At 47.7% G+C, this 24,871-nt stretch overlaps 9 protein-coding genes across 9 annotated transcripts; 3 read left to right on the top strand and 6 right to left on the bottom strand.

Moving 5' to 3' along the window:
• Positions 1–307: 307 nt before the first annotated feature.
• BP5553_09606 (uncharacterized protein) lies at positions 308–982 on the bottom strand (the record flags this gene model as incomplete). The annotated part of the gene is made up of 5 exons (XM_032018229.1): positions 308–339; positions 477–557; positions 650–741; positions 831–841; positions 896–982. 5 exons carry the CDS (start codon positions 980–982, stop codon positions 308–310), a joined length of 303 nt encoding a protein of 100 aa, XP_031865528.1.
• Positions 983–1,494: 512 nt separating this feature from the next.
• BP5553_09605 (Aromatic-L-amino-acid decarboxylase) lies at positions 1,495–3,188 on the bottom strand (the record flags this gene model as incomplete). The annotated part of the gene is made up of 3 exons (XM_032018228.1): positions 1,495–2,869; positions 2,927–3,089; positions 3,140–3,188. The coding sequence occupies 3 exons, from the start codon at positions 3,186–3,188 to the stop codon at positions 1,495–1,497; spliced, it is 1,587 nt and encodes a 528-aa protein (XP_031865527.1).
• A 1,165-nt stretch (positions 3,189–4,353) lies between these two features.
• BP5553_09604 (Uncharacterized protein) lies at positions 4,354–4,920 on the top strand (the record flags this gene model as incomplete). The annotated part of the gene is made up of 2 exons (XM_032018227.1): positions 4,354–4,423; positions 4,493–4,920. The coding sequence occupies 2 exons, from the start codon at positions 4,354–4,356 to the stop codon at positions 4,918–4,920; spliced, it is 498 nt and encodes a 165-aa protein (XP_031865526.1).
• A 1,530-nt stretch (positions 4,921–6,450) lies between these two features.
• BP5553_09603 (p-loop containing nucleoside triphosphate hydrolase) lies at positions 6,451–7,461 on the bottom strand (the record flags this gene model as incomplete). The annotated part of the gene is made up of 2 exons (XM_032018226.1): positions 6,451–7,147; positions 7,247–7,461. The coding sequence occupies 2 exons, from the start codon at positions 7,459–7,461 to the stop codon at positions 6,451–6,453; spliced, it is 912 nt and encodes a 303-aa protein (XP_031865525.1).
• Positions 7,462–8,500: 1,039 nt separating this feature from the next.
• Positions 8,501–10,296, bottom strand: BP5553_09602 (Uncharacterized protein; the record flags this gene model as incomplete). The annotated part of the gene is made up of 6 exons (XM_032018225.1): positions 8,501–8,554; positions 8,633–9,643; positions 9,699–9,974; positions 10,037–10,074; positions 10,137–10,170; positions 10,231–10,296. The coding sequence occupies 6 exons, from the start codon at positions 10,294–10,296 to the stop codon at positions 8,501–8,503; spliced, it is 1,479 nt and encodes a 492-aa protein (XP_031865524.1).
• A 1,034-nt stretch (positions 10,297–11,330) lies between these two features.
• Positions 11,331–12,374, bottom strand: BP5553_09601 (putative adult brain protein 239; the record flags this gene model as incomplete). Its single annotated transcript, XM_032018224.1, has 2 exons — positions 11,331–11,781; positions 11,836–12,374. 2 exons carry the CDS (start codon positions 12,372–12,374, stop codon positions 11,331–11,333), a joined length of 990 nt encoding a protein of 329 aa, XP_031865523.1.
• A 277-nt stretch (positions 12,375–12,651) lies between these two features.
• On the top strand, positions 12,652–15,245 carry BP5553_09600 (Plasma membrane stress response protein-like protein; the record flags this gene model as incomplete). The annotated part of the gene is made up of 8 exons (XM_032018223.1): positions 12,652–12,719; positions 12,772–12,809; positions 12,873–13,762; positions 13,812–13,920; positions 13,967–14,437; positions 14,486–14,882; positions 14,932–15,148; positions 15,198–15,245. The coding sequence occupies 8 exons, from the start codon at positions 12,652–12,654 to the stop codon at positions 15,243–15,245; spliced, it is 2,238 nt and encodes a 745-aa protein (XP_031865522.1).
• Positions 15,246–16,434: 1,189 nt separating this feature from the next.
• BP5553_09599 (uncharacterized protein) lies at positions 16,435–17,376 on the bottom strand (the record flags this gene model as incomplete). The annotated part of the gene is made up of 1 exon (XM_032018222.1): positions 16,435–17,376. One exon carries the CDS (start codon positions 17,374–17,376, stop codon positions 16,435–16,437), a length of 942 nt encoding a protein of 313 aa, XP_031865521.1.
• A 1,254-nt stretch (positions 17,377–18,630) lies between these two features.
• Positions 18,631–19,482, top strand: BP5553_09598 (uncharacterized protein; the record flags this gene model as incomplete). The annotated part of the gene is made up of 2 exons (XM_032018221.1): positions 18,631–18,865; positions 18,935–19,482. 2 exons carry the CDS (start codon positions 18,631–18,633, stop codon positions 19,480–19,482), a joined length of 783 nt encoding a protein of 260 aa, XP_031865520.1.
• Positions 19,483–24,871: the final 5,389 nt, after the last annotated feature.

The raw sequence follows: 24,871 nt of genomic DNA, 5'->3' as shown, positions 1-24,871 counted from the left end.
AGGACCGAATCCATACCGTTTAGAGGATCTGCCATGCCTTTAATTTTGCTCAAATGACAGAATCTTCAACAGACAACTGTACTAAATATCATGGTAACTAAAACCAACAAGATTCTCCATTGTTGCTTCTGTTGCCTTCTATATGATAAAACGGAAATATATATCGAGAAGAGTGATAACCGTAGTGTTTGTTTATTAGTACATTGAATATAAAGCACAATATAAGCAATCGAATTCCTCAATAGTCGCGTGCTTGATCAGAGCTTCCTGCTTTTGGAAAATCATTGAAGGTTGGCGAATTTGCATATCAGTCAGTCTTCACGGTCACCATGTTCTTATCTGCACAAGCAACATATTAGCCTGTTATTTCCCAGTCATTCCAAACAATTGACGAGTTATAAAACAAGCAGCCAGGTAATGTTTCCCAAGTAGTGTAATAGCAGCACCAAAGCTGCTAAGGGAAGTAGCACACTTACAAAAAGCAACATAGTTCTTAATATCCTTCGCCTTCTCAAGAGGCTCCGGATAATACCACGCCGCATTCTTCAACTCCGTTTCTAGATATCATTGAAATATCGTCAGCAAGCTCTTGGCAAAACATGTCCTGGCCATCGAAATAGCGACGTAGGGGCGACAGAAATCAACTCACTATCAAGATTAACGTTATAATACGAAGCATCCCCCTTCCATGGGCAGTGCGTACTATGGTCGGTTTTGCTGAGGTATGACATGTTGACTGAGCTATAAAGTCCAGTGATTAGCCAAATACGAAATATCCGTAGCTCAGCACTACGAATTTCGATGGATTGATAGATCTCAGATTGACATACGAGGCCGGGAACTGCGGTTCATTATCAGTGATATATTTTGTGTTCAATTCTGATTTTCGGCTTACGTAGACATTTCCTTCTACAAGTTCATACTCGTCTGTTTCGGCGATAGTGCGGCCTGAGACTGTGGCGGTGGCTTTTCCCTTCACCATTATGTGAGCTGAACCAAGTGCTTTTGTTCGATTCAAATATGGGATATGCTTTTGTAGATTGCAATTATGGCTGTGTATTGGTATGCTTATCAATGGGGTCGATGGGAGACGGCGAGTCGAGTGGGTTGGGTTGTGCGGGGTAGAAATGGGGGAAGACGATGACAACATCACGTGTGCTTAAGTGACCCCAATAAACCAACGTTAATATAATACCTAAGGTAAAGTACCTTATGATAGGAAGCCGAAACCTTGATGGTCGGTGATGAACAGAATGTGAATTTATCAATTTCCTGAGATCTATGGCTTCAAGCTTACCGGAGAATACTCTCCAGCCGCTGTCCTTCTCGAATATTATTCGGACTTTTCAATGCGTTGAGAGTTTACTCGCTATAGATAGACGACAAGGTATAGAACAGGGAATAGCGAAAACTTGCTTTGAAACAACATAGAAGATCTATATTCGGCGGAAGACCAACTTATCAAACCCCCTGGGGAATATATTTAACCACGACTTATTTTGTGGCGCCATTGCTATGTTGAGCAACTTCCTCTCCAACCCCCTCGCCCTTTCCATGCACGACGGCCCCGTTAACGGACCCATTGCTGCTTTTGCTGTCTCGAATCTCCTCTGTGGTGGCCACTAAAATATCAAATGCCTTTCGCAAGTACTTTTCCTCCGCCTTCGGATTGGCACTGACTACCCGGATGGCATAGATACCTGCCACAACACCTGATGTTAGGTATATCTCTCCCCTGCGGTTCACCAACTCATACACCTCCTTAGTGAGCTCGTTCTGTTCGGCTTTGCTCCCGGCTGGAAGAACAGCCCTGAAGACGGTCAACGCAAAACTTGGTCCGGTTAAAATCTCGAAGAGATCTTGCCTCGACTTCAGTAGCCCGGCAAATAACTCGCCAAGCTTTATGTGGTTCCGGATATGCGCTTGCAAGCCATTAATGCCGTAGGTGCGTAGAACAAACCATATTTTCAGACTCCTGAATCTTCTCCCTAGGGGAATTTGCCAATCTCGATAATCCGTCACCAAGCCACTCTCCGAGAACTCGTTTCGGAGGTAGCTTGGCATGATGGATAATGCGTCGATTAGATCCTTTCTCTTCTTAACATATAGACATGAAGCATCAAAGTTCGTGAGTAGCCACTTGTGCATATTCATATCAAACGAATGGAAGTGCTCGAATGACGTGGTCAAGTGCTGGTATTCTGGACAAACCAAAGCAGCACCAGCGTAAGCAGCATCGACATGAACCCATATCTCGCCGGGAGCATCTGGGGGGGCGTGTTTTGAAAGTGTAGAAGCAATAGAGCCAAAATCGTCAACAGCACAAGTTGCTGTGGTTCCTAATGTCGTCGTAAGATAGAACGGCTGTAGACCATCGGCTTTGCATTGTTTCAATACTTCTTCGAGGCCGGCTCCAGTCATTGCAAATTCGTCATCCATTGTGGTAGGAACAGAACGGAAACGAACTCCAGCAATCTGTGCTGCTTTTTGGGTTGAGCTATGGGCCATTTCGCTTCCCAATGCGACTAATTTGCTCCTTGTATGTGCGATCGCATCTTCGAGCTCGAGCCCAGATAAGTGCGAGGTTGTTTCTCGAAGGTATTTATCGCGCGCGGCTACCATTACAGTGACGATGGCTTCGGATGCCGAGCCTTGAATGACACCTCCTCCGTGGCTGGTCGAGAGGTAGCAGTCTGGCAGATTCAGGAGCTTTGCGAGCCAATCCAGGACCACAGTCTCGAGTTCAGTAACGGCGGGGGAGCATATCCAGTTAAATGCAGGTGCCGTGAATGCAGCAGAGTATAGCTCGCCCAGCATCCCAGGGAAGGAAGAGGAGGCCGGGAAGAAAGCCATGAAGTTGGGCGATTGCCTGGGGATGAATCGTTAGGCTTCTCAAGACTGCATATACAACACGGCTGCAACTAACCAATGAGTCAGACCGGGCATGATCTTGGTCTCGATATCCTTTTGAATATCCGCCCACGACTCTCCCTCTTCGGGAGGGCCATCTGGAAGTAGCTTCTTGAGATACCCAGGCTCAACATTGGAAACGACCCGGCGGTCCTGGATCGTATCGTAATAGTTGATGACTGCGCCGGTCAGTTCCTACAATCGGTGCCATTACTCGGACGGTACATACTCTCATCGATGGCTGACGTAGCAGCATCCTTGAACTGCTTCGAGTCCATAATTAAAGAGGCACTGACGACGGATTTTGGTGCATGCGTACCGAGTGTACAGCGGCAAAAGAGTCAATTTACTTATCTGGTTCAATGGGGGAGCAGACCACCTCTCTATGGGAATCGAGATATATATACCTACCTAGGCAAGTAACCGCGCATGCGCAAGGTGTTATCACAGCAAATTGATTTGATTAGTCTTCCGTGAAGTCTGGAGTTTTTGCACTCGGGAGTTGCGTAGAGTGCGGAACCGGGCCGCGAGATGATTATTAGAGTATCCGCGGGTTTTTTAGACTTTACTCCCGGGCGGGCCGCGGGACCCGTTATGTAAGCTTCCGAAGGGAGTCTGGAAAACGAACTCAGGTAGCAGTAATAATCTGGACATCCAACGAGGTACAATCATATCATTCCTACAACATTATTATTGCTTTACAGGTGCAGGCAGGGCCACCGCCTCTAGTTAATCCCACTAAATAGGGGGCTCGTCGAAGTAAGAATATTAGGTTCCGAGCAACGTTTCACACGAAGCACTAGGTATTTTTGCAAGGAGTCGCTTTACTCTCAGTGCCTGGGTGCCTAGGTACCGTAAGGCATGAATACGCAGCACCAGCCACCGCCGTGCACCGCCACAAGCGTTATCCCATGTGACGACCGCTCCGCACTCCGTACAGCAGGACGTCGCAGGAGTAACAGCACCAGGCGTAACAGGCAAAGGCAGCAAAGGCAATCAATCAATCCATCGACTACTTTGTATCAAGTTACACCACGCAACCACACAACCACCTCAACTCTCCCCTATCCAAACAGCTGCCAGCCCCCAGTATCACTTCCTTACCCATACCCATACCCATACCCTATCCAATTAGTGACCATGAAGCTACATTACATCGGGGTAAGCATCCCCACAGATGGATCTCGGGCGCTATGATCTATACCATCCTGACCGCTCTCTCGAACAGATAATCAAGAACGAGGCAAAGCCATCGCATGAGCTGTGTGCGGAGAAGGACTTGACTGCATATTCGAGGTTTACACGCAACAAGTACGCTCTGGCCCCATACCAACCTATCTCCTCCGCTCCGTTGGGGGGTAGTCGACATTCCGGCTCTATGCATCATGAGATTTGGGGTGTAAAAGGCTGATCAAAGAGCGCGACAATAGCTATGGCGAATTCATGACGCTATTCAGCAAGACGGTCGCAGAGCGCACAAAGCCAGGCCAACGACAAGACGTCGAGGAGCAAGGTACTTTTCACCTTCCTCATCCCCTTTCGCTATGACCCCTATGTCAAACTAACTCTCCCCATCAAATAGACTACACATTCCACGCCTACGGTCGCACCGAAGGAATATGCGGAATAATAATCAGCGACCACGCTTATCCAGCCCTCGTAGCGCATCAACTGCTCTCCAAAGTCGTCGACGAGTTCCTTACTTCCCACCCACGCTCCGAATGGGCCACCTCAAACCCGACTCTCCCATTCCCGGAGCTGAAAGATTATATCGTGAAGTATCAGGATCCGCATCAGGCGGATAGCATCATGAAGATTCAGAAGGAACTTGACGAGACGAAGATTGTGCTGCATAAGACGATTGAGAGTGTGTTGGAGAGAGGCACGAAGATTGATGATCTTGTGGCGAAGAGTGACGGGCTGAGCACGCAGAGTAAGATGTTTTACAGTGAGTACTCCCCTTTCTTGTCGGGTTTAATTACGTGGAAGATGGGTATCCTGTGGGCTTGAGAATGGCCATCTGCGGATCTATTGGAAATGGTATGGTGCTGATAAGATTGGTGTATAGCGCAAGCAAAGAAGCAGAACTCATGCTGTGTACTCATGTAGCTGATGATTGGATGGATGGATGGGAATATGACAAGGCGTTTCCGATGCGTTTAATTTGAGTATGATTCCAGCATAGCTGTTTTGCAATTGAGATTGTAGATCATTCGTGGATTCCCTTTGATAGAGCTTATCCACGGCTGTTTACACGGGCAATATGGTTATATGCGTGAATAGGTATATAATAATATAGTCCTCCTAGCTTGTGCCAGAACACCTTCAAGAAAGCAAATGACAAAGACGCAGGTAACAAGCATAACAATCCCGGCAGACCGAACCTATCACACTCTCTTCCGGGCGATTCTTGTCTCTCTCGTCGGTTTTCTTCTCTTCCCTTTAAGATACATCGCAATGAATTCTACTTCTGTTTGATTCCAATAGCTCGTTAGTTCCGGTGTAACTGTGCACCTTTATCTGGCTTACGGCTGATATTTCAAGGAGGCATGTATCATCTCTCTTACTACGGAGTTTAAGAAGATATTTTTGCTGTGTCAAAATTTCTGTCGTTGTCAACTTATGGCTGTCATGACGGAAAATTGTATCTAGCGCTTCTGTCCTCATCCGACGTCTCTCGGTAGTTAGGACAGCCGCCTCGGATTCATTTTCAACTGGGCTATGTAGAAACGGCAGCATTCGTCTCGGACTAGCGGTCTTCATGATAGACGGCATAAGTCTCTTAATACCTCAACTACTTCGGTTCGAATATGTTAAGGGGGCCCCTGCCGGAATAGCAGCAAACAACCCTCCGACCTCCTCGGTGAACCATAGGGACTTTGAGATGGTTGAGTTATTGCGCTATTGTGTAGTATGGTGTTATAGGTAGAGTTTAGTGGGCTGTTACAAATATAGTACTGCCTTGCCCTTTGCAACCAGCCGTACCCGTCTCTCTATTTATTTAACAATACCAAAAGGGAAATAGCAAAATATTAGGACATAGAGGACTTAAACTTTAGCTAAATAACCAAGAATATATAGTCGACCACTACCCTAGGCCTTGCCTTTGCCTTCTTGAAGGCATTTCCCCCAAGTTAGCCAAAGATGTCTAGATAGAAAACCAACTGGACGTAATGTAGAAGCTCAAATCCAAAATCGATGCGTGCTTTCTGATCTTATAATAGGCGTTTAGTAGAGGATTTCTGACCAAGACACTACTTTGTTAAAGCCCAAAGACCTGTAACGACCTATTATATATAGAACTAGGTAATCCTAGACCAGGACTACCCTTTTGCAGGCGAGTAATGAGAAGGAATCTTGCCTAGGTGATTCATAATATTCATTGTGATACATATCAGAAAACCCCCAATGCAAATGCTATGTTTGCCTGAGAAACCTAAACTCCATAACCAGATGCAAGCCAATCATTCCGCCAGACCATTAACCAATACAAAACATCCAACTCCACAGGGTATCCAGAACACAAAACCGGCATAACAGTTAACAACACTTCCTTCGCGTCTTAACCTCGCCAACCTGTCCGGTCTCCGGTAGCGTCTCAATATACGATTCCACCGGAACTCCAAACCAACTCCTCCTATCCCTCCCTACCCGGAAACTACCACCAGGTCTCATGCCATCAAAGTACCCTCCGCCTCCTTCCCCAGGCGTACCGTCGATTCCAGGTGTAGCACCCGGTGTCTCCGTCGCGCTCAATAGCTGTTGACTCATAGCCCTATTCTGCTCAACCAATTTCCTCGTAATAACCCTAAACACCTCCTCTACGCCCTCGCCACTCTCAGCACTAACTTCATGGCAACAATCCCAACCAACTTCCTGTCCCCAAAACCCACTGCTCCTCTTAGAACTCGGGCTTCGCGCCCCATCCAGCGCCTCCCTCCCTGCAAAGGCAGGCATTCCGAGGGGGGTTGCAGTCGCTGGCGGCGTGGAGGACATCCCCGGCGCGAGGTTATCAGCTACATATGCGATGCACCGCTCGAAAGGGACTTCGCGTGCGGAAGGATCCCTCGCTACTAGATCGGCCTTGGTGCCCACGACATGGAGGATTATATCGGGGGGGAGGTTGCGTCGGAGCTCGTTGAGCCAGACGCCCATTTCTTCGAAGGAGGGGAGGTCGGTGATGCTGTAGCAGAGGATACAGGCGTTCGCGCCGCGGTAGTAGAGCCTCGATATCGATCTGCAGTAAAAGAGTCATTGTTAGGTCAAACAGGGCCAACATGGGGGTAGAAGTGGTACACCGGCCTGGGGAGGAAGATGATCGTGCAGTATGACCTACCGGAAGCGTTCCTGTCCTGCTGTATCCCATATCTGTAATCGTACAACCGTGTCACTCTCGTCATCCACCACTCTCTTCGTCATGAAGCTCGCTCCGACCGTGGATGTCGTGTTTGCGGCCGAGAACTGGTTTTTGATGTACCGCAGCAGCAAACTCGTTTTGCCAACGCCTTGAGCACCAAGAACCACGATCTTGGCCTCAAGTGACTGTGCCATGTCTATCCTGTCTCTTTGGTATGAATCGAGCCTCGAGGCGGAAAGGAGGGAGCGTGAAAGGCGTGCTTTGGTGGAGGTCCTGGCGAGGCTTATTCTGCCGCTTGCTTGCTTGGTTCCTTAGGTATCTTGCGTAGGTGCTCACTCTCCTCAGCAGATGACTTAAATGTCACAAGCTTATCCTACACACCTCGCCTCATCCTATGCGCGTCCTAGTTTCAGCGATGCTGAACGATGCTCGGGTGCGGTGGGGTGGAGGATTGCGATCGCCGACCGACCAAATATATACGAGAGAAGCTGAATCCGATCCGGAAAACGGGGGGGAATACGCTATTTGACGGTCGTACAAAGAGGATAAATAAGGGGATCTCCTCGTCGGATAGAGGAGGATTATGCCATGGTGGGAGACGTGCTTTGAGGCAGTCAGCTACATTAATGATAATTAGGTCGAGGATATGACGCGCATGGCCCGCTTGTGATTCAAATTAAATAGAATTCCCGGGGGTCATGCGAGGCTGAGCATCTTGCAGGAATGCTGGGTCATATGGGGGAGTAGTTGTTCCTCCCGAGAGGTTAACATGGCCAGGAATGTATATTACTCCATCTGGTTTCTGGGGCCACGGACTTTCATTAAATATATTATATCCTCCTTACTTTAAGACCTATTTGAAGTTACTGGCAATATACTCGGCAGTTACACCCCTTTTCCCCTCGGGCGGTGGACCTCCTCGATATCATCCTGACTAGGATAAACCTAAGCTTTAACTCTTTAAGTAATTACAATGGCTACTTTATAGCAAAAGACAATACAATCAGATCGTGAGAGTGGTTGAGCATCAAAGCTAGATGGGAGGAAGGATGCGCGAGCTATATTACTCAGAGCGGTGGATAGGATATATACAATGATACATGCTGATGGTGTATATGCGTGGGGCATTTTCCCATAACAAAGGCTCTCTCTACCATGACTCTATTGCTATTTTTGTTCCAAGAGTGTCATAAACCCATAAGATGTCGCCCTAGGCCGATCAAAATGAAGAGCTTACAACATCGACTTTTCCTTAGGGACAACCAAAGGATCGTAGACGAATTGGCCCTATTTAGGATTCATTAGCAAATCCGAGGAAATAGTCCCCGTAAGCACGGGTTAGAAGAAGGTAAGGCTAGAACTCACCAAATTATCAGTTGGGACATTGGCAGCATGCATGCTCAACGCCCTAGTATCCACCAACGATGGGTTCAACTGATCGATACTCGAACATCCAATCAACCGCATATTCATCTCCATCTCATCTTTCAATAATTGCATAGCACGCTCCACGCCAGGCTGCCCATAGGCGCTCATGGCATATAAGAAAGGTCTTCCGATACCAACGCCCTTCGCTCCCAAGCATAGCGCCTTGATTATATCAGTGGCGCGTCGTACGCCGCCATCGATGAAGACCTCAAGACGATTGTCCCAGCCGCGTTCTCGTAATACGGGCATCACTTCAGCAAGCACTTCAATTCCTGAGCGTGCGAAATCCAGTTGACGGCCGCCGTGGTTAGATAGAACGACACCTTGAACGCCAACTTCAACGGCGCGAATGACATCTTCCACTCTTTGGACGCCCTTGAGGATAATGGGCATCTTAGTAATAGACCTGAACCATGGGATATCCTTCCAGCTCAGTCCGGGATCAATAAAACTGCTGATAGCTCTGGCAGCGCCCTGGGACGTATCCGTCTGCGACCCGCTTTGTACATTTGAGCCCACGTCGTTGAATTTGGTACGCATATCTTTCTCTCGGCGGCCGAGTTGGGGTGCATCGACTGTGATAAAGAGACCTTTACAACCACGCTTTTCGGCGTGCTGCACAATCTTCTTGGTGATTTCTCGGTCCTTGTTAACGTATAATTGCAACCATTGAACTTGATCCCCTTCCGCCGCGTCCATGATCTCGTCGAATGAGCAAGAAGCGAGTGTTGGTATCATCTGCACAACATTATGCTTCTTGGCTGCTCTTGTGAGCACCACCTCTCCTTCTGGGTGTCCTAGTTTCCCTAGAGCGGTGGCGGTTACGTAGAAGGGCATGTCGACCTTTGTGCCAAGCATGGTTGTGCTAAAGTCGATCTTTTCGACGTCGATGAGAACGCGGGGCCGGAACCATATTTTGTGGAATGCGGTATGGTTTTCTCTCATTGTCTGTGAGCGTAGTTAGAAGTGGTGTTGGAGATGCGCTGTGGATTGGATGGCTTACGATTTCATCATCGGCGCCACTGGAATAATATGCCCACGCAGTCTGCTTCATGACCCTCTTCGCCACGGACTCGAAATCCATCAGGTTGTAACATTGTTCCAAAATTGGCATGCGGGCAATCCGAGCTTGTCTCTCCTTCTCTTCGGGTGATTCTGCCTTCTCAACCTTCGCCACTGTGCCCATATCGACGGGTCCTAGATGCTTCGACTTGTCGAGATACTTATCTAGGGTATCGGGCGGGTGGATTGGCTCGAATTCTTCCGTCGCATCTTTGCCCTGTGGAACAATTATCAGATTTAGATTCGCGGACGCAGCTAGAGTCGGGGGATTGAGCATACGGCATATTTAAGGATGATTTTCGAACCGCCAGGATGTTCTGTGTTTGCTATCAGCAAGGTGTGGTCTGAGATCAAGGTAAATTGCACGGCGTAGATGTACCAGGCAGGAACTCTGTAACGTCGTAGGCTTTGCCCTGTAGAACCCTCAGTTAACTAATTGCCAATTGCCCATCACCAGAATAACAATTGCGTACATGGACTATAACCCAGCACGATTCGCGGGAGTTGTGCTCCGCAATCTGTTTTCCAGACAACGACATGTTGGAAAGACTTCTCTCGATCTTGTTTAGGCAAAGGGATAGGTCAGGGAGAAGAATGACGACGAAGAATTTAGACGGTCATGGAGAAACGTGGAGAGCCCAAAGTATCCAAGTTATAACCGTACGAGACTACCTGTACGGGGTACAAAATGTAAGATCCCCACACTGCACTAGCGGGGAGCTGGAGACTGGAGTAGGGAATATATATTCCCGAGGTTAAGTAAAGTACATGAGCTCTTCGCAATGCGGTAGCTTGGGTATATGGGGAAGGTCAGGCGAAGGCCGGGGGAAGGGAGGATTATCATAGAGAATTGCCCTCGGTGTCTTCTCGCCCGGAAACTGCGAGTGCGAGTAGCCGTCTCGAGTATTCAATTATTATTATTGGGGGCGCAAAGATATGGCGTACAACGGCACAACCTGCCAACAGTCCCTTGTTATTACTAGGGAGACGGGTATTTACTCTCGGACTTGTCCCGACGTCGGAAAGGGGTTGGGGCTAGTACTCAAGCAGCCATATCAGCACAGTAGCAGACCTCTGGTGGAGCCTGAGAGCGAGACATGAGCACTAAGTACGTACCTAGTTTGTAGTAGTCTCCCAATCAGTAGGGAGCGATTGGCAAGGTAATGTCAGTATGTGTATTTACTTGTTTTTTCATGACTCGGATCCGGCCTTCCTCCTGCCACGGCTAGATCTCACTAACGTACTTATATCCCTCCAAAACTCTCTACCTAGAGCCATTTATAGGTAGTTATAACAACATCATATCCCTCTTTTTCTACTCTGTAAGAGGCGTTTTTTATATTTCCCTGCGCTGAATTTACAATAACCAAGCCGCACAGCAAACAATCGGCAAAGGAAGAAGGTCTAGCGACCAAGACCTTACAACATAATGGTAGTGATACGCCGGGCCAACTCTAAATAGGTCTCACCGAGAGGCATCAAACTTACCAATCCCTGGGCGAGGGAGCCGTTGACGATGTTGTACCAAAAGGCCATACGCCCGCTAATGAAGTTGATTGAAATCCAGGAAGACTCATAGTTCCACAACCTCGACCGGGTTGCCCACATCACTGGTACTCTGATATACCACAGCGGCATTGACGAGCAAGCTCCCATGCCCGCCAGCTGTACCAACCATCAACCTCTGCCACAGTATTCCCTTGACCCCATACCACAGAACCTTCAAGGAATCGAGCCAAGCAGAACTGGGTATAATATCTGCTATAACTCCTCCGCGCTTCCGGCCCATAAGCCTTTCATACGCAATCTGCCCGTTATCCCAAAATAACGCTTCACGGCCGTGACCCGAATGTATGTGTCCAAAAACGTGCAGCCTAGGCTTGACTCGCCATATCTCGTTAAGCAAAGAAGCACAACCTAGTTTGAGATCAAGATGATACCGCGGAGGACCATGGGTAATCAACACGTCTGTATCTTGTGGGATCCGATTGTCCCAAGGTGCTAGCTGCCGTTGGTATTGGAATCTATATCTCAGTCAGCCCACCCGGTCATATGTAGCGCATTATTGGGAAGCCCACGCAAAATTTGAGCCACCGCATTGAGGAATATCCGGCGACCCATAGAAATTGAGCTTCCTTCCGCCCTTGAACTTCAAAGTGATGGACTTATTTTCCAAGTAATGGATTGTCTTTAGATCCAACTTCTTGCCTTTATCCTCCGCTCTCCGAGACTTCGGGTCGAAATAGCTGTCATGGTTCCCAGCAATCACAATCTTCTCTTTATGCGGTAACGAGGCTAGCCAGTCGAGCTGGGCTTGGATTTCGCCCACGGTTCCGGCATTCGTGAGATCTCCAGCGTGAATCAGGACATCGCCATGAGGCACTGAAACGGTGTTCGTATGCGTGTCTGATATGCATACCACTCGGATTGGGGGTTTGTTCCGGCGGGGTTTGAAAGGAGCTCCACGGAAGAGGAGGAGGATATGGTAGATGAGGTGCACCAAGGTTTGGATGGGGGAGTCGAGGAACCTGTCGAGAGTGGTTGGAGGGTCATAGATGTTTTTCCGTCGTGACCAAGGCCATTGCGGCTTCCGCCTTGTGATCAATGCTGATGCCATTCTTCTTTAGCTACCTGCGGTTTCATGCTGAGCTGTATGGAGGCAGCTGAGGTGGTCTGGAGGTAGTGATGTTTGTTCGGTGGGGTGTCCTTGTCCGAACCATGCAGCCAGGTAATCGAGAGGCTGGGAGCGACGTCATGGGTGAGACCTGCTTAAGGTTGGACAACAAATACCTCCTCTAAATACATTCTTTCCTCCGCCCTCGATGATAGTTCTCTCCACATCTTCCTGAATATATGGTTTGCGGTAGGGGAGCATTTTAATTTTAGACGGCACTATGGCTTCGCTGAAGAATCTCCACGAGCCCAATACAAATTTGGGCAATGCGCTACACACTAACTTTGAGTACGCTTGACCGACTTTACCCCTTTCAATCGAGATACTAACTTGCTAATAGCGTTGACTATGTAATAGATTATCGCTTCGCAACAACGAGTAAGTTCGGCTTGCGATCTCAATACTCCAACTACTCCTTACTCTGTACTGACTTTACTGCAGGCAAGTCCCAAGCTGTAGCTCAGTTTACCAAGCTTATCGAAGCTCTCAGTGATGCTGGCCTGGCCACTGAGGTCCGAAATGGAGATAATGGTGCGGTGCTTGTGTTTGTCAAAGCCGCCTCGGAAACCCGTCTAAGAGCAGAGGTATATCGAAGCCGAGTGCAAGACTGGCTCTATGGAGTGCGAAGCGCAGCCCCCGAGAAAGACATGCGTAAGAGTTTGGACGAGGAACCTATGACGGAAGCCGAACGTCTGAGAATCGTACACCTGTTGATTACGAAACCAAAAGCCGAGCGAGGCGCGGGCATTACGCCCAAGAGCGGGGAATGGGAGAATGTGGAATCCATATTTGCGCTTCACGATCACAAGTTCAACAAGGAATGGATCAAGGATTTGGGTTCAAAATACCTTCTCAACTCGGAGGATTTGACCAAAATCAGAGATAGATTTGGTGAAAAGATTGCTTTCTATTTTGCGTTCTTACAATCCTACTTCCTGTTCCTGACCTTTCCGGCTGGGTTTGGATTCTGCTCATGGGTTATTCTCGGTCAATATTCACCTTGGTATGCAATTATCAACGGCCTATGGTGCATATTCTTCGTGGAATACTGGAAGAAGCAGGAAACCGATCTAGCTGTGGAATGGGGAGTTCGTGGGGTATCTCGGATCCAGCACAAGCGCCCTAATTTCCGACATGAAAGGGTGATAAAAGACCCCGTCACTGGAGAGGAAATCAAATTCTACCCTGCAACGAAGAGGTTGACTCGACAGCTGCTTCAAGTTCCTTTCGCAATTTTTGCATCACTCGTGCTTGGCAGCTTAATTGCTCTTTGCTTCTCTATTGAGGTCTTTATCTCGGAAGTATATGATGGCCCGTTCAAGTCGTACCTGGTTAGTATATTGGACGATCGTTCTCAGATATAGAAGCTAACGCGTGTAGGTCTTCTTGCCTACTGTTCTTCTCACACTTATTATGCCCATATCATCGACGCTTCTTACTGGATTTGCTTCTAAGCTCACTGATTTTGAAAACTACGAGACTACCGATGGTAAGTATGGATGGGCATCGGATTGAATACTTCTAACAACCTTTAGCACATGAGGCTGCTATGGTCTCCAAGATTTTCGTCCTGAATTTCATTACTTCGTATCTCCCTATCTTCCTAACTGCATTTGTCTACGTCCCTTTCGCACAAATCATCGTCCCCTACCTGGACGTCTTGCAGGTTACTGTGAGGCCATTTGCGGAGGATGAGAAGCAAATGACAGCTCCAAAATCCGAGTTCCAAATCAATCCAGATAGGCTAAAGAAGCAAATAATTTACTTCACTGTCACTGCACAGATAGTTAATTTCGGGATGGAAATTGCTGTCCCATATTTATCCCGTCGGTTTTCCCGCAAAGTCAAGGAGATCAAGGCGGACCGAACAACGAATAATGGCGCTAGCGGAGACGCAGCAGATGACCATCCCGAGGAGGCCGCATTCCTAGCCAGAGTGAGGAATGAGGCGGAACTCAGCGTATACGATGTTACAACTGACTTGAGAGAGATGGTTGTCCAATTTGGTAACTCCTCGTTTCAGGTTCACTCAGCACTCAACTAACAGTCACTAGGATATCTGTCATTGTTTTCGGTCATCTGGCCATTGACAGCTGTATCTTTCTTGATCAACAATTGGATCGAACTAAGGGGCGATGCGTTAAAGATTGCTGTGCAGACCCAACGCCCAGTCCCTTGGAGGGCAGATTCTATTGGCCCCTGGCTCAACGCTCTTGGTTTTCTATCATGGCTTGGTAGTCTGACTACAGCAGCCATAGTTTACCTTTTCAGCGGCGACGGTCTTGGCCCTGATGGGAACCCGCGTGATATCAAAGGTTGGGGCCTTCTCTTGACAATCTTCTTCTCGGAACACATATATCTCGGCGTACAACTTGGAGTGAGGACAGCCCTCGGCAAAATCGACAGTCCGGGATTGCAAAGAGAGAGAGCTGAACGCTTCACAATTCGAAGGTAAGTGGTGGTCAAACCAACTCTCTTCTAGCTTAATTAACAAAACCAGGCAATATCTTCAAGACTCCCTGGGACAGGAAGCGGCTGAGGAGGAAAAAGCGGCGGAGGGGGTAACCCTCGCAAAGCAAACTATTGGCAGAAACATTCTTGAGGAGGAGGCCAGGCAATCCACGCTTCAAGGTCATGGAACACCCGAGGAGAGGTTCTGGAAACGCCAGCAAGGCCCATCGGAGACCATAGCTATTGGAAAGATGTATATTGAAAAGGTATTTCCGAACTCTTCCATGATTTAATACACAAGCTAATTTCAGGTAGGCGGCATCAGCAGCAACAGAGGCGAAAGAGAGTAAAAAGGAACTTTAATGAGGGGCTGGTGGCTGGCAACTGATTATGGGTCGCGGTGGGTGAAAGTTTAATAAATGTTATCACGAAACGAATATAGCTGATAACGTAGATGGGAAGGACTGAAAGGAAGGTGAATAAATGAAGTTCGATGTTTATTACACACAAAAGCCCCTTTCTTCCCTTTGCAGATCCGACTATATCTAATATTTTCCGTACACGGTCGCATATAATGTATCCAGAACGAAAGTTGCCATAGCAAGCGCACCTGTTGCTACTCTTGGCCTAATCTATCTATCAAAGATATAAAAGCCTTTGGGAAAACAAGATCGGTACCTTGAAGCCATTGCTGACGATTTCGGATCACTGTATCATCTGGCAGCCTACAATTTGTAGTTCCCAGTGGATACGCGCGAAGTGTCCACCTTTTTGCCGGCCCCAGGTAGCTCCACCGAAGCAAACGGCTACAGCCGCCATAAGCTACTACGCCCAAAGATGCGGCCGAGATTACTCTCACGTTTTTACTCGGACATAGTCTAATTAAGGCCAATACGGAACGCTATAGGCAAACAGAAATCCATAAGCAAAACAAAGCCTCGAGAAATATCCAGGAGATATCGTCCCCAAATACACGGTGGTAGACGACAAAATCATGACACTTAAATTATAGAATTATAAATTTATGATCCTCGAAGCATATAATTAAACTCTACCGCTAAAAGACCCACCATAACCCGTCCAAGATTATACTTTCAGCACCTTTTGATACCCAAACCCATCTAATAATCTAATGCTATGAGACGTAGTAGCAGCTAAAACCAGAACATTCAAGACAACCAAAGTCATACCAAAATAACTAAGAAATTATAAGGATAAGTTCGCCAAGCACAAGTTCGAAAAGTATCCCCAAAACGCCGTTTCCCGTTTAGTTTCACTGGCCCTTAAGCAGGGCTGTTAAACATGGTGTCCCCCCTTTTAACCTGTACGCCAGTTCCGAATCTTTCCAAGCACCAATCCATGATTCCCAACTATAGATGTGTCAAACGGTCCCCATATAACAACGGTAAATCGTGACGTTGAACCTAGTTCCACCAATCTATGGTCATATGTTCCGACTCGAAGGATATCGATCAAATATCCGTTTACGAGCAATATACTAGCCGTTCGCCAACGGGTATAGAACCCAGTTGCCTAGAGTAAGAAATACCCATCAAGCCACCTCCCCACCTTGGTCATTCTTCCATGTGCCAGCATAATGGTGCGTGACCAGCGCCGGGCCCATTTTCTCTTTATAGCGATTTGATGACGATGCGAACGAATATCCGGGTAGAACCAAGACATCGCCGATCAACTTCGGTTCCAGAAGGAGAGAGATATTCTTATCATCAACCTTGTCCTTAAGAGTCAGTTCCAAGCTTTTGAGGATACTGCGTGTCAGTCTCCTAGGGCCCGTGAAATCCACCACGTCGCCGATCATGTCGAGCGTCAACTCTGCGACCGTAACATTGCGTCTGCTGGTCGCCTCGCGCAACCCCTCCAGAATATCGTCGACTACCATCAATATGTGGGGCGACGCGGGTTTCGCCATGAGCGTCCAACTCGTAAATTGGCGCACAAAGTTATGCCCCCACCCAAAATCAAACTCCAATCCCACGACGACACTGGCATTGCCTTTGTATTGCGCGGGTATCCAGTCGCGGATCGGTACTTCTTCACATGAGACGTCGAGATCGTTCCAGATTCCGCCTTCAGCAAGGAGAAGTAGGTAGCGGAGGAAATCGGCTTTGAGGATAGGGATAGGGAGGGCGAGGTAGTTTTCGACAATGTCGGGTCGGAATGCGAAATTCTTCTTAACGTAGGCGTCGCCCGAGAGATCTGTCATGAACTCGGATTTGTAGGTGGGGTTTTTCTTGAGGCAAGTATCAATCCATTGTTGAGATTGGTCATTCAGGCCTTTCGGGCCAAGTTTGTACCATATTTTCTCTGGTATCCCGATTGCCAATGGCGCCCTTCCGGGTACGGTTTCCATACCGACCCGCTTCCAGCTGTCGAGGCTCCAGATGTGATAACTAAAGACGATGATGATGCACAAGGTAATAAGTGAGGTAGAAGTAAATATTTTGAACGCCGAGGGTCGGTTGGAGAGCAACATGGTAAACGATAGCTGATGAAAACAGGAAGGACTAGGGGGCGGACGTTTTGGATCAAGCGCGAATATCCAGGGGGAGGCAGAGGCTAGCTAGTGAGTGGCCTGTAGGAACAAAGGCTCTCCTTATAACGATGTCGCCAGGGACGAAGTACGGTACTCCGGACGAAGTTCTGCGTCCAGACTCGCAGATCTCGCGCTGGAGAGCGATGGTTGCTGGAGACATTTGTCTGCTGGAACAGCGGCTGAGATGGTTTGGCATGTAAGCAGATCGTATTGTCCAGGAGCAGCGAGCAGGGCGCCAGCCAGGGCGCGGGCGTGCATATGGCTTAAACCGACAGTCCAGAAGGAGCAGAAGAGCAGCACTCGAGACTCAAGCAGCACGACGAAGGCTCATCCTGTAGCCTATGGATCGCTGGTTAAGACGATCAAGGTACCTCCTCGCACAAACGTGGCCTACCAAGTACTTATCCGTACATGTATCAATCCCTCCAGACGCAGAACCTTGTAGCCATGTTGCTGCGGCTTCACCCTGTGCAAGGGCTGGGCTTCGTAGCGCTTACGAGAAGAGGGTTTCCAGAAGTGATTGGCTCTGTTCAGCTTCAATGGCCTCCACAAGGCTGGCCTGGTACTGCACGAGTGCTGGTACTGGTACTGGTACTACTCGAGTGCTCCCGAAATAAATAAGGTCCCACCTGTGCAAGGGTCTTGGTTACAAGCTCCTGGCCTTATTTGCAGCCGATCCCTACTGCATCGCACCGCACCGCACAGCTCCGCCCAACTCAAGCCAAGTCAGTGCGGCTCTACTCTTCAGCAACTTCACCGCGACCTTCTCGGGCTGTCTATTCTATACCACAAAATTGGCCAGCCCTGCTCCCTCGCTAGAACTAAGCTAACTGGATGAACAGCGTAGAACATTTAAGAACAGTAGCCAGAGCGAAGAGCGACAAGAAACCGCCAGGACAGGGCATCTGTCAGGAACATCATGCTGACACCAGTTTGCGCATGGTGAAACTGTGATATTGCGGCACGGGTTGCCCTTGCAGGTACAGTACAGTACTCTGTACAAAGCAACTGGTGCCCAGTCTGGGAGATTCATCTCATGCCCCATCCCATGGCCCCATCCACGTTTACTACTTCGCACTGTCATCCCTACGCTGTGCCTTTGCTTTTCTCTTCCTTGGAAAGTTTGGGCGCTCTCTCACTACTTGATGCGGTTTTCTCTTGTTAACACCTGCTACTCTCTGCGATCCGCAGAAAATGCGTTCGTGGTTCTTAGTCTCTCTTTGGGCGCTCTTTACTACCGTGTTGGGGATCGAATTCATTAATCCTGGGCCTGAAGGACCAAGTGGCGACTACTCTTTAAATGCTGTTTACGTTAAAGGGTCGCCAGTCAACATACAATGGACCCCAGCACCGGATGGAGCCCGCACGTCGTTGACCATGTTCCAGTTGAAGGGGAAACAGTTTCTGCAGCCTTTTGAATACCTCACCCGTACGTTCATGGAACTATATTTTATAGCTTTTTGACGGGTCGGTGCTTGATTCTGACGTATCCTCGCAGAAAGTGTACTCAATGTTACATCCCTGAGCTGGATGGTACAAACAACCAAGGACCTCTCGGTGTCGAACACGTTCTTCTTCTGTCTCTTCATCGAAGGAGAGGTGCGCTCAACGGCAAACAGCCATGCCTTCAATATCACCGAAAACGCGGCTAAGCCGAGCTCCACCAGCAGCAGTAGCCGTAGCAGCAGCAGCAGCTCGGCAACCTCCTCCACCACCTCGTCAACAAGCACCCAAGCTCCAGCATCCGAGTCAACAACCACACCCCCCGTTGTCATCCAGTCATCGGCCCCAGGTGGGCTGAGCACTGGGGCAAAGGCTGGGATCGGTATTGGAATCTCCGCTGCGGTTGTTTTAGGACTCGGCGCAGGTTGGTTCATTTTCGGCCGGCGGAAAAAGCAGGACGGAATTGCACCAGGCGCATCAGGTATGCCAAGTAATATCCAGGCGGAAAAATGGCAGGAGCAAAGGCAGGATCAAATATATCAGCTCAGCGGTGAGAGCACGGTGGCGCCTCTGATCCATGAGCTTCCGTCTGAACGGCAATAATATGTAGCATGGCATGGTCTGGGGAGTTCGATGTGGAGGATTTTAGTCGATGGAATCATAAAGGAGCGGCTTTGGTGTATTTATGGCGTGTATATATAAGGAGCGTCATGATTGTTTTTCTTTCTCGATTGTAGCGATAGATAATTGTTGATACCTCATTTTTATAGACTTAATAAAAGACAATATAGCAGTTGATCATATAGTGAACTGTGCAAACCGGAATACTTGTAGTTTTATGATGTTTTATGATGGCGCCTTGTCGCCTTGATACACCCCCCCGTCCTATACTTCCAAGTACAATAAAAGCTCGTTATATAGGTGGATTAGGTGGATAGGAAACAGTCTATTCGTACACCTCTAGACAAACTAGGCAGTACCCGATAAGTTATATTAGGGAAAGTAGTGCGTGATTAATAGCTTTTTATACCGAAATAGAGACGAAATAGATTTTAAAGGATAGTATTTTTGTCACCTGTTACTTCTTTCTGTCGGAATATCTGGTTTAAATGGATATATTTCGCAGTTCCGAGGACGTCCGTATAGGGAGGTTTTATTGTAAAGTCAATTCGGTGTGTTTGAAGAAGGCTCTCTTGTTTGTTTATTTGTTTATTCCTTTTAACGTCCTGTGTAAGTCGGAGACTATAGTAGGACGGCCCTCTTCCTCAGGAGAGAGTAGGTCAATAGTAATCTATATATAAGGCCTGGCAGGCAAAAAAGAAGAAACCGGAGTACAAAGCTCTACTAGTGACTTTACTAGCTAATATTAATAGACTAGTAGCTTATCTCAAGTTCCCTTAAAAAATCCCGCTATATATTCTAGGGGATAGTAGGGATTAAGTCCCGAAAATCAACAGAGTTTCCTTCCCTCCCCTCCTCCTACCCCTATCTACAGCTCTAAGTTCTCCTAATATTTAACTGTAACTTAAAGAACAAGTTATAATAAGCTACCGTTAGGCTGGGGTTTCCCTCCCCTAGTAATTCCCTGTCTTCCTCGTATTATATCGTCTAGAGTCGTAGAGAGAGGAAAGAATTGTAGTCGGAGTAAAAGCGGGGGTGGAAATTCTGCTCTACTAGAGAAGCCTTCGTATCGCAGCAAGGGGAGGACCGTAGATAGTACTCGAGTATTGTAACTATATATCCTGTTTCTTTGACTTGATGGTGATTGTATTGTCTTCGTGGCTAGTGGGCTTCGTAGCTGAGGCTTCGTAGCCAACGGGCCTCGCGGCGATTCTCTGTTCTATATTCGTATCGTCGTACAGCTTCGTCTTTGACTGAATCATGGCTCTAGGAGAGTAATACTCCTAGGTTTGTAGAGGGCACCATATATAGGTGTTCAGTCTTCGCCCTCTAGAAGGCTCTCTTAAATTGGCCTGACAAAACTACTAATTAAGACTCTATATATAGTTGGTGGTAACGCTAATTACTTTACTTATCGAAATAGGCCGGGCAGTTTTACTTAGAACACCTGCTCATTTATGAGGCTGTAAAACAAATGTGAGAGTATCAAAATGGCCACTTATACAATAACAATCTTCTAAGGTCTTTACCTTAAAAGCAATAGGGCTTATACTGTTGTAGCAAGTTCGTCTTTTGGACTACAAACAGTCAATTTAACGAGCGACTCTTGGCCGTCTACCTAGGCTTACTTTAGATGTGCCACTGAGCTTTGAACTTGCATGAAGTCGAGCATGTGATTAGTTTGTGTTTAATGGGTCTAATCGCACTATGCAATGCAGCGGAGCTATTGCTGATGTCCTAGTCATACACCGGCCAAAGAGTCATCGTGTTAAGAAGGTCACCGCTATAGTTAGGGAATTGTTGATGAGGGCAGCTATATCACGGTGCATTGATAAAGATAAAATATAAGACACTGAAGCTTTACGGTGCCGAGGTTGGTGCTTGGGTGCTTAGGTGCTGAATGATGGCATGAAAGAGTCTGTGACTTGATAGATGATATGTCAAATCACGGAGAGCATATGCGCTCGGGGGCTAGAAGATAGTAGGGGTGAGTTTGTGTGTTGATAGATGGTATGTCAAAATAGAGAGAGCATAGGTATCTTGGGTTAGGGTACTAGAGATAGGTTTAACCTTGTGTATTGATAGAAGATGCCAGAGGAATAATAATGGATAAATAGATGCTGGAAGTGCGTACAGGCTACTTCAGTCAAAGGAACCAGGAAGCCAGACCCAGGTCCACGTGCTAGGTCCTATACATTGAGGGCGATCACATATCATGACAGTAGAAGAAGTAATATTAGGGTAATAAAACCAATAGAAATTAAATCGAATATTGTGAAACATGATTGGAAAAGGGGCCTGACAGGAGCCCGAGGGCAACTACTAGTATCAAGAAAGGGAGAGTCAACATGGCATGAGAAAAACGGCATTTTAGAAATGCGGTGTGGCTAGGGGAAAACAATGATACTTTATACCCTACATTCCCCCCCAGAACTAAGTTAAACCGAACATCGATTCTTCGTGCTACCTCTATCCTTACCTTGAGTTACTGATCCAGAAATTCAGAGAGTATTGATGATAATAATAACTTGGCAGAAATCCCAAGTTGCAGACTGCCACGAGCTACGTTGTCACATTACACAGGAAAGAGGCAGAGTGCTGCTGCCAATGCGCTTTTATAGCCCATTTGCGGGATTTGCAGTTGCTCAAATAACTAGAACAAAATGTAAACAAACTCTCGTATTAAGGGTATATTGTTTTTTTGCAAGCACCAACTATAATGCTTTTCCTAGCGCGAATTCGATATATCGCAAAGGCTAATAATCGTTCTCACTGGAAGACGTATACAAGTGGCAGGACTGCCTTCGAATTGGCAACTCCGAACGTATGTTCGTCATCCAACTCTCGTCCCAGACTGCCGGGTCGATACTTAGAATTCCAGGCACCTCTCGAGGTGATGGGAATCAATTTATTATAGATCTATCCAACGCCCGGTTGCATTTGGTTGGAAAAGCACCACGTGTATCACTACATAATCCGCCGGCGCCACTTCAGGGGTTCATACTCCGCCGGGCTCACTTAAAGACCGACAGATAGGAATATAAGCGCTTGGCCGCAAACCGTATTCGTGTCTTGGTGACGACGTCTTATGGTGTTTGTCATTCCCTACGCCGCAAGTCGCGCCGCGGCGTAGAATTGGAGACTTCCCCATTACGAAGTATTGCGAATGGAGGCCGTGCATTCGTTCATGGCGGGGTGTTGTTTGACCGCCGCGGGACGAATGTCACCCCGCGGAATTACTCGAGGAATCAATCAAATCAGATCAACCCAAATGCTTGGAGGGACTTGGAGAGGAGGGGAATAACGCGGTCACACTCACGCGTCAACACTCGTGCTGAGACTTGCTCATAATAAGCCTAGGTGATGGGGCAATGGCCTGCTTTTGACAAGAACTCCAGTGGTCGCAAGCTGTATCGTATACAGATTGCACTCAGCCAGGCTGTACGAGTAGGAGACGAGTTGTAAAAGCAGGGATACAACCACAGCTGCGACTACATGTATGCCTATATTAGCTCAAGCTTTAAATGTTTTGATTTGGACTTCGTACTGTGCCATGAAGGGCCCAAAGAAGCGAAGCAGGAAGGGGTCTCTCCGTGTCTTACAGGTGCCTCGGGTGAAGGCACAGTAACAGTAACATACCTAGGTACAGTGCCTAAGGTAAGGTAATAAGGTATGTATGTACAGTACGAAGTACAGTACATAACATAACATAACCCTCTAAATTTAAAGTTAATTCCACTCTACTCTACTCTACTCTACTCTAATCCCAGAGCCGCTTCACGGCATCTGCCAACCGAGCGAGGCGATCATTCCTGCCCCTGAACCATCGTCAATCCGTCATCTGATGAAACTGAGGCATTTTCCTGCCACTGCGACTCGAGGACCAGCCAGCCAGCCCGCGGAAGTTGTTCACAATCCGAATCCCGAGCTTCTTGCGAATGGATTTTGCCAGCGATTTGGTACTCGAGCACTGTAGGAATGAATATGTTTCCCTTGGCTTTTGGAGTTTGGCTCTGTATTAGTTGGGGTCTCTGAGCCGAAGGTGTGAGTATCTCCGTATTGCCATTGTTTACTCGTGCACTACGAAGTACTCAGTGGACACTTATTATTAGACGGCTAATAAGGTAGGTAGGTGCGCGACTGCACGAGGCTGACACGAGGCTAACAGGTCCAGGTCCATGTCCATGTCTGTGGCCATCATAGCATGACCATACGTGGCAGCATATGTAGTAGCACGTAGTACGAAGGGCTAATAATAATAATTCCATCCTTGGTCATGGTACAATAATCAAGTCGGCGGATCGGAGGTGAAAAGTTCCAAGTTTCGCTGTTCGCTGCTCGCTGCTTCGCTCCTCGGACGGTGATTAAACTCCGCCGCCGTGTGCCGGGAAACCGTGAAGGCCGCGAGAGCCGTGAGAGCCGTAACATACATGTATAGTACGGTTAGTACCTCCGTAGGTAGGACAAGTAGTACCTATACCCAGGGTGAGTAGTATGTATGTACTGTGCATACATCGACAGTAGGTATGTATCAGGGCACTGATGGGAATGTACGAAGTAGTATGGGACTTTGCTCGGGAATTGCTGGGGCAATGTACTGTGGTGAATCCCGATCTTATCAGCTTATCGCGCTGCAGAAGAACAGGGACAGGAATTACAAGTATACGAAGTACGAGTCCCTTCGTAGGGTACATGCACATGCACATGTACATACATACATCCTACGTACTGTAGTACTTCGCATAGAGCGATTTATGCGCTGGAGCGCGGAGAACGCATAACTGCGAGTGCGAGCGCCCTCCGTGTGCCAAGAGGTTCTGGTGGGTTTTGTTGGAGCAGTTAGTACACTACGAAGTGTAGTACATGTATAGCACCATGCGCTTGAGGTAATATCATAGCACAATTAAGGATTTAGGGACCTCGGCGACAACTTGGCGCGGTAGGCACCATTTTATAGCAAGAGGAAACGGAAGGTTTACCCGGCTATAGAAGTCCAGTCATCGCTTTTGATATTAAGGGAAATAACCAACACTGTATTTAATGCCTCAAGAAGAGGATATGGCCAAGAGAGAACTCGGATCCAACTAGGGTGTTTTGTCCTATCACGTAACCTGCCAAAAAAATAATAGAAAGACCCCCCTACTCTAGGTACATGTACATGTACATATCAAGGCACCTCAAAGGATTACTACTGTGCTCCGTGCCGGAGCCTTATTTACATTCCCGTTAACGGAAGCTAACGTGTAGCCGTGGCACCAGACCTGTATCGTATCAGACCCGTTCCATACCTGTACCATGGCATATGTACTGTATAGCACATACTGTATATGTACAAACCTGCATACGTCAGGCAAGAAAAAAGCCCCCTCCC

Source organism: Venustampulla echinocandica (genome assembly GCF_003357145.1).
Source record: "Venustampulla echinocandica strain BP 5553 chromosome Unknown scaffold_11, whole genome shotgun sequence".
Classification (NCBI taxonomy): domain Eukaryota; kingdom Fungi; phylum Ascomycota; class Leotiomycetes; order Helotiales; family Pleuroascaceae; genus Venustampulla; species Venustampulla echinocandica.
Note: the sequence above shows the minus strand (reverse complement) of the source record. Positions and strands in the feature narration are given on the sequence as shown.